The sequence below is a fragment of the Setaria italica genome, chromosome I, assembly GCF_000263155.2.
Source record: "Setaria italica strain Yugu1 chromosome I, Setaria_italica_v2.0, whole genome shotgun sequence".
In the NCBI taxonomy this organism is placed as follows: Eukaryota; Viridiplantae; Streptophyta; class Magnoliopsida; order Poales; family Poaceae; genus Setaria; species Setaria italica.
Genome location: NC_028450.1, coordinates 12,291,938 through 12,302,062, shown reverse-complemented (window position 1 = coordinate 12,302,062; position 10,125 = coordinate 12,291,938). Strand labels below are relative to the sequence as shown.

Below are 10,125 nucleotides of genomic sequence, written 5' to 3'. Positions count from 1 at the left end.
AATCCTCCATTGCCATACTCTATAATGCAACGAAAATGTGTGTGGCAATTATCATAAGTTGCAATGGCCCAAAAAAAATTGCAAAGAGCTATGCAACGCCAGTACTTGCCACGCCTACCAACCAAACAGTTACCGTTGCAATTGCTAGATATTGCATCGATTTTGGGCATTGCAAAGAGCTATGCAACGCCAGTACTTGCCACGCCTACCAACCAAACAGTTACCGTTGCAATTGCTAGATATTGCATCGATTTTGGGCATATTGCAACGTTTCTCTGGTGTTGCATTAGAAAAATCTAGTAGTGAACCCATCATGTCATTATCTTTGTGTAGTTGACTATAGATTGCATGTGATTGATGCATCGGGCTGCCTAAAAAAACTACCAAGTCAACTTCGTGTAAGTAACTTACAGATTGCATGCATGGTCATTGATGCATCGATCGCCTGCTGTGCAGAGTATATGGTGTAGATCTCGTAGGTCGAGGCCTTGAGCTGTTACACTCGTCCCCATCCACACTAGCACACTGATACTTCCGTACGCGCTGGTGAAGCGCCGCTCGGTCTACCTGCCCAGCGTCGAGGAAGAAGCGATGGCCGACGACGGCTACGGCGCCGGCTCTCTCCGGCGGCCGTCCTGGATCTGCCATCTCGCGGTGATCTCCACCACATTCTGGGCCTTGCTATTCTACTTTCACTACGCCATGCAGGGCAACATGGCGTCCATCTTCCTCAAGCCGTCTTCATTCTCCCTCCCCTCGCTGCCGCCGTCCCTCAGCGGCTGGCTCGGCCAGGACCGGTGCGCCGGCCGGCGGATCTACATGTACGACCTGCCGCCCCGGTTCAACGCCGACCTCGCCCGCGCCTGCGGTAAGCACTCCACGGGGATGGACATGTGCAGGCACGTGGCGAACGACGGGTTCGGCGTGCCGCTCTTCGGCGGCGAGGGCACCGGGCTGCCGGAGAGGGGCGCGTACGACACAGACCAGTACACGCTGGCGATGATCTTCCACGCCCGAATGCGCCGGTACGAGTGCATGGCCGCCGACGCGGCCGCCGCCGACGCCGTGTTCGTGCCCTTCTACGCCGGCTTCGACGCGTCGCTGACCCTGTGGCAGAGCGACGTCGCCGCGCGGGACGCCCTGCCGCGCGACCTGGTCGCCTGGCTCACGCGGCGGCGCGAGTGGCGCGCCATGGGCGGCCGCGACCACTTCCTGGTCCTCGGGCGGGGCACCTGGGACTTCATCCGCGCCGACGACGGCGGCTGGGGCAACGCGCTGATGACCTACCCGGCCATCCGCAACATGACGCTGCTCACCATCGAGGCCAGCCCCTGGCTGGGGAACGACTTCGCCGTGCCGTTCCCGTCGCACTTCCACCCGTCGTCGGACGCCGACGTGGCCGCCTGGCAGGACCGCGTGCGCCGGGCGGAGCGCAAGTGGCTCTGGGCCTTCGCCGGCGCGCTGCTCCCCAGCGGCTCCACCAAGACCGTGCGCGCCCAGATCATCCAGCAGTGCCGCGCGTCGCCGGGAGCCTGCGGGATCCTCGGCGGCAGGCACGGGCTCTACAACTCGCCCGGCCGGTTCTTGCGGCTGATGGAGAGCGCCGTGTTTTGCGTGCAGCCGCGCGGGGACTCGTTCACGCGCAAGGCCACGTTCGACGCCATCCTCGCCGGCTGCATCCCGGTGTTCTTCCACCCGGCGTCGGCGTACCTGCAGTACACGTGGCACCTGCCCAGGGACTACCGGAGCTACTCCGTGTTCATCCCGCACGCCGACGTGGTGGACCGGAACGCCAGCATCGAGGCGGCACTCAGGAGGATCCCGCCGGCGACGGTGGCGCGGATGCAGGAGGAGGTGGTCCGGCTCATCCCGACGGTGATGTACAGGGACCCGGCGGCGACGCAGGTGTCGTTCAAGGACGCGTTCGACGTCTCCGTTGACGCCGTGCTCCGCCGCGTGGCCAAGAGGCGCCGCGCCGCGGCGGAGGGCCGGGAGTACCAGGACAGCGTGGACGGGCCGGATAGCTGGAAGTACGACCTGCTGGAGGACGGGCAGACGCATGTTGGGCCGCACGAGTTCGATCCCTACTTATAGATTGCAATAAGACAGTGTCACTTTTGTCAGATTTTCATCAATCTCGTTGCCTCGTTTTGCTTTGACCTCTTCTTGCGCGCTTGTTCTTGTTTCCACGTCAATTTCTCAGCGTCCTCGGATTTTTCAGTAGTCCTAAGATGATCACGATGATGGTCCAGTAATCGTGGAGCTTATTCAAAGAAATAGCAGAGGAGACAAAATAAAACACTACACAAATATGGGCTTTTATACTGAAAAATAGAGATAATGAAACAGAATTCTGACAAGCTATGTCGGCCACAATTGGGATCACGCTCCCGGCGTCGGTGTCCGGGGAAAAGCGAAGAATCCTGCCAAACGGGATGGGGCGACACACGCCGCAAGGCGTGCCAACAACTTATTTACAGCTTATGACTATTTAATATGTTTCAAATTGTAGATCATTTTGATTTTTTAGATACATAGTATCTAGATGTATAGCAAAATAAATGTATCTAGAAAAGTCAAAACCAATCTTTTATATACACGCTTCTCCCCACTGCTACTATTTGTACTAAAATGCAAAAATTGGATCAAATCTGTTTCTTTTTTTGCCGCACTTTTCATTTATTTATACAGTGGTGAGGAGAAGCAGGGTCCGAAACCAGATTGACCAAACAAAGTAACACGAAATGGGTGCAGCAGGGTAGTACGTCACACAGTTAGCCCTGCGTGGCAACAATCCTAAATCCAGCAACTGCAGTTCTGCAAAAACAGAGTCCCCTGTTTGCACAACAGACGAGGACACAGCTCCATTGTGGAGGAGCTCAAGAAGCACCTCAGGCTAGGCAGGTACCATCCTCTCTCTTCCTCTTCGTCTTTACCGAGCACCAGACAACCAACTCGCTGACTGCAGCGCCTCACTGCGGCGTGGCAAATGAATCGATGGATAAATCATAACAACACACTATTGCGGTAAGTTATTTGTGGTTTGGTCACGATTACATTCCTATTTCGTCTAGTTTGATCATGGGGTGTTTATGATGGTGTTCATGCAGGCATAGCTGGTCCGAGGACATAAGTCATAGTGATTGAAATGGCCTATAGCTCCTATACAGATGCGTGGAGAAGCACACCATATATTTATGCAGTGTTCCAAAAGTTGGAATTCCGCACTCGCCTAGGCGCGATTATGCGCTAGGCGGTGGGGTACCGCGGTGCCTAAGGGGGTAGACAGTACCCTAGGCGGCGCTCGTGCATCAGTGGCGAATGGTGGGCAGAGGCGCGCATCCCCGGTGAGCTCTCTCCAAATCCGCCTAGGCAGGGATGCGTGGAGGAGTGCTGGGAGCTTGGGACAGCGAGCCTCAGTGGAGGCAGGGACTAGCGGTGCCAGAGGAGGAGACTGGGATAGTGGGAATTTGCCATGTGGCTGTGGCGGAGGCAGCGGCAGGGGCAGCAGGCAGAGGAGGACGAGGTGGCAGGGAGCGGGCTGCGGGGCAGAGGAGGAGGAACGAGGCGGACGGGGGCGGGCGGAGGAGGACGACGAGGCAGCAGGGTGAGTGCCGAAGAAGAACGAGGCGGCAGGAGCAGGCGGCGGTGGAGAACAATGTGGCAAGAGGATTTGGCGTGAATGAGTAGAGGGGATTCATAGGTGGAATCAAAATATTAAAATGCTTGTTTGCGGAATACAGAAATGGCAAGGTTCAAGGAATTAGGATATAAGAGCAAAAACAAAACTCATCCATTTGGGGATCTTCACTTACGTTTCGGTGAGCCCAAATGCAAGGTCAAGAATATCATTTTCTTCATCTGTTGGATCTTCTAACTTGTTATAATAATTTACATCCTGGATAGGATTGTTAATTCTAGTCAGCAGTGGTACTTCAACATATCATTTGATTGCTTTTATCCTGATCACCACTTGTTGCTGTTGAAAAGAGGGTGTTCCTCTGAAAAACATAAACAAACAATAATACAGATAAACTTCATGAGATAAATCATCAATTCTGAATGTGTGAGAAGCTAGTTATTTGCAGTTATCTAATAAGAGCTTATGGCTGAGTACAAGGAATGTTCTGACATGATGACGATGGGCATCAACATTTGCTAGATGGTTAAGAGTCCGCATAAAACCTCTGCAATTGAAAACAAAGTAAATGATGCATGCACAAGGCCTATAGACTGCCACTGAAGTTACATCATGTTTAATAATTTAGGTAGCTTTATTTAAAATCATGAGTGCAAGACATTCATAACTTATGGTAGAAACAAAATTCATTCCAAGATACACGTGTGAAAGCAGTATCCATACATATATATTGAAGTTTCATCCAGTAGTAGTAGAAGCAAAAGAGAATATTCTAACATCTAGTAACAAGGAAAGCACAAGGGTTTCGTACAAGCAATTGTGGTGTCACTGCCCATGGCCTCGAGCTCCTCTGTTCGGAGCGAGATCTTCGAATTTCAGGTGTGAGATGGAGCTTCAAATCTACTATGCACGAATCTACTACGCAGGTGCATTTATTGTCATCTGCCAGTTCACCCTACAATCCATAGTCACCGGATCAACATGAACATGCTATATTATATATGGTACTAAAACCAAACATTTAATAGCCAATTTCTAGAATAAAACAAACACTTATGTAGAGCGCAGACCAAATTAATTCCGCGTGCAATCACAAAACAATAGCTTCATCAAACTTAAAAGGTTACTCCCCATTTATTTATTTTCTCTGTCCCACCTCTAATCAAAAATCGGCTCAATTTAATCCCTCGTTGTATTGATACCGGCTTTGCCTACGTGGTATGGTTTTGACAAGTCAACGTGTGTTTGGAGGTGTGACGTGCACTGCAAGGTCAGAGGCGAGCCGATGCACATCGACAGACGAGTATAGCCGAGCCGATCCACGCGCAGCCCCATGCGCCGCAACTGTTTATGTGTCCCGCGCAGCGCGTGTGTAATCCGCTGCTTGTGGCGGTCTTTTTTTTTTTAGCCCTTTTTGCGAAAAAATCTCACAAATAGGCCCCTGGCGAAACCAATTCCGAAAATGGACCCTTGGCTCGGCGCCAGGCTGGCTGGCGCCAAGGTATAACGTCTTGGCGCCAGCCATCCTGGCGCCAAGGTCCCCACGCCCCGCCTCCGACGTGGCGGGCGCCGGCTGACGTGGCGCGGAGGCTCGGCGCCAACCATCCTGGCGCCGAGCCTTCTACCATAAATACCGCCCCTTCTTCCTGCCCGAGAGTTCATCCTCATTGTTCTCCACTCTCTCGGGTAAAAACTCTCCCTACTTCGTCCTAGACTACGAATCGACATTGTAGCTTAGGAAAGTTTCATTTCATCCGTGGATCCTGAAGAGCAAGGTATCCTCTCTCCGTCGTACCTTTTTTTCACATCGATTCGTTATATATTTCTTGCATTTTTGAACTTAGGGTTTTCATGCAAATGTAGGATGCCGAGGCGTGGAAAAGCTAAGAAACTAAGGTAATCTCAACGCCCGTAGTTATGTTATATACTCATTGTTGTGTATCAAATGAAAAAACCTTAAATGTAGGTTTATTCCTAAGTGCGTTTGATTCATAGAACCAAATAAACAAAATTGTAGTTATGGCGCTAAGAAGACCGGAAATGCGTTCGATCCATTGCCTCTGCCTAGTGGTGTTCCAGTGCCGATGTGCTTTTGCGGCGATCCTTGCAAGGTAGCCAAGTCCGAAGAACATGCCACGTATAGGCAGAGGTATTGGATGTGTTCCAACTTTGCGTTTGAACCTACACTTCGTCAGCGCCGCATTAACATGTTGGTAAGGAAATGTTGTTGTCTTATAATTATTGTCCATAATTTTTTTGTTTTATAACAGTTGCTTTTGTTGTAGACCCCTCCACCGCTATGTGATTTTGAGCAGTGGATCGACACTGAGATCGATCCTGAAGATAAGGAGTTTTTGGAGTATATGATGCGCTGGGATGCAGAGAGGAAGGAGGTGTACGAGAAGAGGCTCGTAGAGGAGGCTGCGGAAAAGGAGCACAAGGAAGAGGAGGAAAGGAGGCGGGTTGCTGCAAATAGGGAGGAGAGAGAGAAGAAGCTTGAGCGGGCACGCCGAGCGAAAGCAGCGGTTGAGGAGAATCCCGATGCCTTAAGGAAGGGAAAGTGGCCTCGTTGCACTCAGTAGCCATATTTAGGTTCTAGTTCTATGGTTTATTTATGAACAATATTTTCTACTGTGAGACTTTTATTATGTTGTCCTGTAATAATGCACTTTAAGTAAGGACACGCAATTTGTAGACGACATATGTTAAATTTGCGATGTAATTCATTTCGAAGTCGTAGTCTACTGAAATATCCGTAGAAAATCGAAGTCGTAGTCTACTGAAATATCCGTAGCAAATTAAAATGGTAATTGTTAGCGAAATTTCGGCAGAATTTCCCCTAATTGTTGATGCAATCCATACAAAATTACGAGATGCATAGTGAATATAAATACAAGCATAGAAACATAGAAGCATATGACACAAGCATATGACACATTCATAATAGAATCCACAATAGTTCAGAATGAAAGTCCTTACACAAAGTTAAGGATGACACAAATAGTTCCGAATGATACAAAGTTCGCAATCAGAATCGTCACTGCCTCCTAGTCTTACCCTTACCCTTGTGACCAAGGGCGTCGGTGCCTGGAGTGTAAGGAGAACGTGGACGACGTAGTCTAGTGCCCCCTACAGCCTGTGTAGGCTGAGTCAAGGGAGCCTCCTGGAGCTGAGACGGGCCAATCTCCTCGGCCCTCTGCTCATCGTCGCCGTCGTCGTCGTCGTCATCGTCGTCGTCGTCTTCCTCTGATGCAATTGATTTCGATCCTGATGGGCCTTGGCTGGACGTACCGACGCCTCCTTCGCGCAGAGATGGAACGTGCACGTCTCGCGTCGTGGCAGTCCTGCAACCACAACGAGCAGCCGCACGGCGAAGCCGATTTGACAATCGCTGCAGTAGTAAAAACAAGTTACACAAATGAAGAATGTAACGTATTAATGAAGTATTAAAAAGAATAATTTGAGACTTACCTCAAGGAAGCTCCGCGTCTCGGGGTCCCTAACTCGTGGACGAAATTGCTCTATATCTCTAACTGAGCTTTGTAGGGTACGCCCCTGCAACAAATGACTAAGTCACTAAAGCAACAAATGACTAAGTCACTAAATGACTAAATGATTAAGTTAGATCACTAGGTCCTTATCTAACTAACTAAATCTCTAAGTAACCTAACATAGAATATAGAAAAGTGAAGCCATTGTCTTACCATCCTATCCAGGATTGGTCCTGCCTCCACCTGCCTTCCAGCACGAGTACTCTGATCGTACACCGTGTCTTCATCGTCGGATGACTGGATTTCGGCGTAGTCATCTTGCGTCCACGCTTCCCTCAGCCTGTGCCGCGTCGCACCTTGGTACCAGCTCTGGTAGTGCCTGTACGCGGTGTTTGTGTGCGGCTCGTTATTCTCGTCCAAGTTCTGCTCGTACTGCTCCCATTCCACAATATACGCGTGGTGGAACGCGGGCCAGTCGGAGATCTTCCGCTTCTTCTTTCGATCCACGCTGCACGTCACGTTACACGTTACTGTTAGCCAAAATTTAGTTAATAGTATTGAAATATATGAAAAAGAAAGTAACTTACTTGTGTAACTCTATACTAGTCGAGGTCGCCTGTGGTGGCCAAATCTGCCTCATCCCAAATTGGCGTGCTACTCGATGTGGCAGGTGGTACTCGACAGCATAGAAGCAAATAAGAGGGCACACCATCCTGTAAATATCATCGTCCTGAACACACACGAAGCTAAGAGGAAAAGGAAGTGGATCGTCTCCGTCGTAAGGTTGCCAATTTACCTGCAAAATTTTAATCAAAAACGTTAGTTGTTATACTAAAAGATTACGAAGCATGTTTAAAAAAAATTCACTTACACTATGAGCAGTGAGCGCGTCTATCTCGTTGATGTAATCCAGGTACGCGCGGTCCAATCTGGTATGGCTAACCTTAACCTGATCCCAAATATATGCCCATGTCGGCTGTCGTCTCGGCGGCTCACCTGGGAACCACGGTCGACGCGGCATAATCTCGGGCCGACCGACAGGAAGACGGGACCACATCCATAACTGCAACAGGTAGACACACCCACCAACTGACGGGGAGCCCGAAGACCGACGGCACGCCTCGCACAGCTGCCGATACAGAAATGACAACACAGCTGATCCCCAGCTGTAAGAACCAGCCTGGTGCCAGTCAGTGAGGCAGTGGATCCACATCCAAGACGCAGCGTCACCTGTACCGTCTGGGAAAAGAACGCAGGCAAAGAGGTGTAGTATCCACGCCCTGCAGTAGTGTCCAACTGTCTCAGCATCCGCGTCCTGGGGGCACTGGCCGAAGTGTTCCCGTAGCCATGAGATTAGCACTCCAGATGTGCGAGTCCCCTGCTCGTCAAGCTCTCGCCCCAGGAAGGCTGCGACTCGTGCTCTCCAACCATCTGAGACGCACGGCCCGGTGACTGGCTGGCCCCGAATCGACAGACCCAGCATCTTCTGACAGTCCTGTAGGGTCACTGTCATCTCTCCGAACGGGAGGTGAAAGCTGTGAGTCTCGGGTCGCCACCTACATTTCGCCGAATTATTATTTGATAACATGTAAACACATAACAAAATGAATATGACTAGTGGTAATAGTACCTGTCGACCAACGCAGTTATAGCCGCTGAATTGAACCTGGGCATCCCACGACGAACCTGATACGAGATGACATCGAGGCCAGCCATCTGTAGTAAAGGAGTGTAGCGGTCGTCGTACTGCAGCGCCAAAAACCCATCATGGGCTCTAGAACGAAGGAGCGGAAGGACCTGCACTCAACACTTGGGGAATGACCATTCATAACCGTCCTCACATATTTCTCCCACTGACCTGCACACCGAATTGGGACTATCTTCCTTTGAATGTTGAGAGGGGAACCTAGGTGAAGTATGCCCTCGACTATGATTTCATCATTTTCATAACAATGTAACTCCTCCCGAGCCCTTGCAACCAACTCACTAAACGATGGTTTCTCATCGAATATGACAACCTCGCACTGCATGCCAACAAACTTAACACATCCATATTCATCCCTTTCCACAGTGCCTCCGTAATATATGCTCACTACGTTCTCCATCTAGTATATCAATATAACGACGCACAATTCATTTAGTCCATAATAAATTAAACATTCTAAGTCTACTAAATACAACTAACTAACTATGTCACATATACTAACTAACTATGACACCTAATATGTACCTACATAATTATATATACAACTACTTAACTAAATACTTACCTATACAACTACTTAACTAAATATCGTAATAACTAGTTTACTATGCTATTAGTTATCATATCTATCAATTTACTTAACTAAATATCGTAATAACTAAATATCGTAATAACTAGTTTACTATGCTGTCAACTTATCTATCTACCTATTTTATCTAACAATTCTACCTATCTATCTAAATTTTACCTAACTAGTCTAATTTATCAATATTACTATTTTACCTAAATCTATATATCTACATTATATTACAACAATTACCTTCGATTGGTCGGGAGCGGTCGGGAGCGGCCACAGGACAAGGAGCGGCCGGCCTCAGGCAACGCCGGGCGAGCCCGGCTGGAGGGCACCGACGAGCGGGGAGGCGCGGCTACCTAACTGCAAGATGGAATTGTTAATCTGGGTGTTACTAGACAAACTGCTTTCAAGGGAAACATGACTATAACAGCTTGATGACCATACTTGAGGGAATGAAATTTAGATGCCACCACGAATTGCTTTTGGCGGTTTAAAAGTAGCCTGGCAAAAAAAATTGAAATTTATAATTACTAGTGATGGAGTCAAACTCAAACCACATGTACATTGTGGAAACTTGCAGCACTTTGAATAAAAGGAAAGCAGACTTAATATAGAACCTTCTATTACCAGTGGATCGTCTAGCATTGGTATTGACGTAACATAATGCTGAAGTGTAGAGAGTTCATAAAAGATAGCCTACTCCTAACATATA

General features: G+C 49.1%; 2 protein-coding genes and 1 long non-coding RNA gene across 3 annotated transcripts; 1 reads left to right on the top strand and 2 right to left on the bottom strand.

The window, feature by feature from the left end:
* The first annotated feature begins 501 nt into the window (after window positions 1-501).
* LOC101756954 (xyloglucan galactosyltransferase KATAMARI1 homolog) lies at window positions 502-2,101 on the top strand. Its single transcript, XM_004954747.2, has one exon. It carries the CDS (start codon window positions 592-594, stop codon window positions 2,092-2,094), a length of 1,503 nt encoding a protein of 500 aa, XP_004954804.1. The 5' UTR covers window positions 502-591; the 3' UTR covers window positions 2,095-2,101.
* Window positions 2,102-6,916: 4,815 nt separating this feature from the next.
* On the bottom strand, window positions 6,917-7,371 carry LOC111256286. Its single transcript, XR_002676315.1, has 3 exons — window positions 7,345-7,371; window positions 7,112-7,195; window positions 6,917-7,031 (listed from the first exon to the last, which is right to left on the bottom strand). It is a non-coding gene; the product is annotated as an uncharacterized LOC111256286 (long non-coding RNA).
* A 43-nt stretch (window positions 7,372-7,414) lies between these two features.
* LOC111257865 (serine/threonine-protein phosphatase 7 long form homolog) lies at window positions 7,415-8,344 on the bottom strand. The gene is made up of 4 exons (XM_022828138.1): window positions 8,003-8,344; window positions 7,719-7,927; window positions 7,488-7,639; window positions 7,415-7,428 (listed from the first exon to the last, which is right to left on the bottom strand). The coding sequence occupies exons 1-4, from the start codon at window positions 8,342-8,344 to the stop codon at window positions 7,415-7,417; spliced, it is 717 nt and encodes a 238-aa protein (XP_022683873.1).
* Window positions 8,345-10,125: the final 1,781 nt, after the last annotated feature.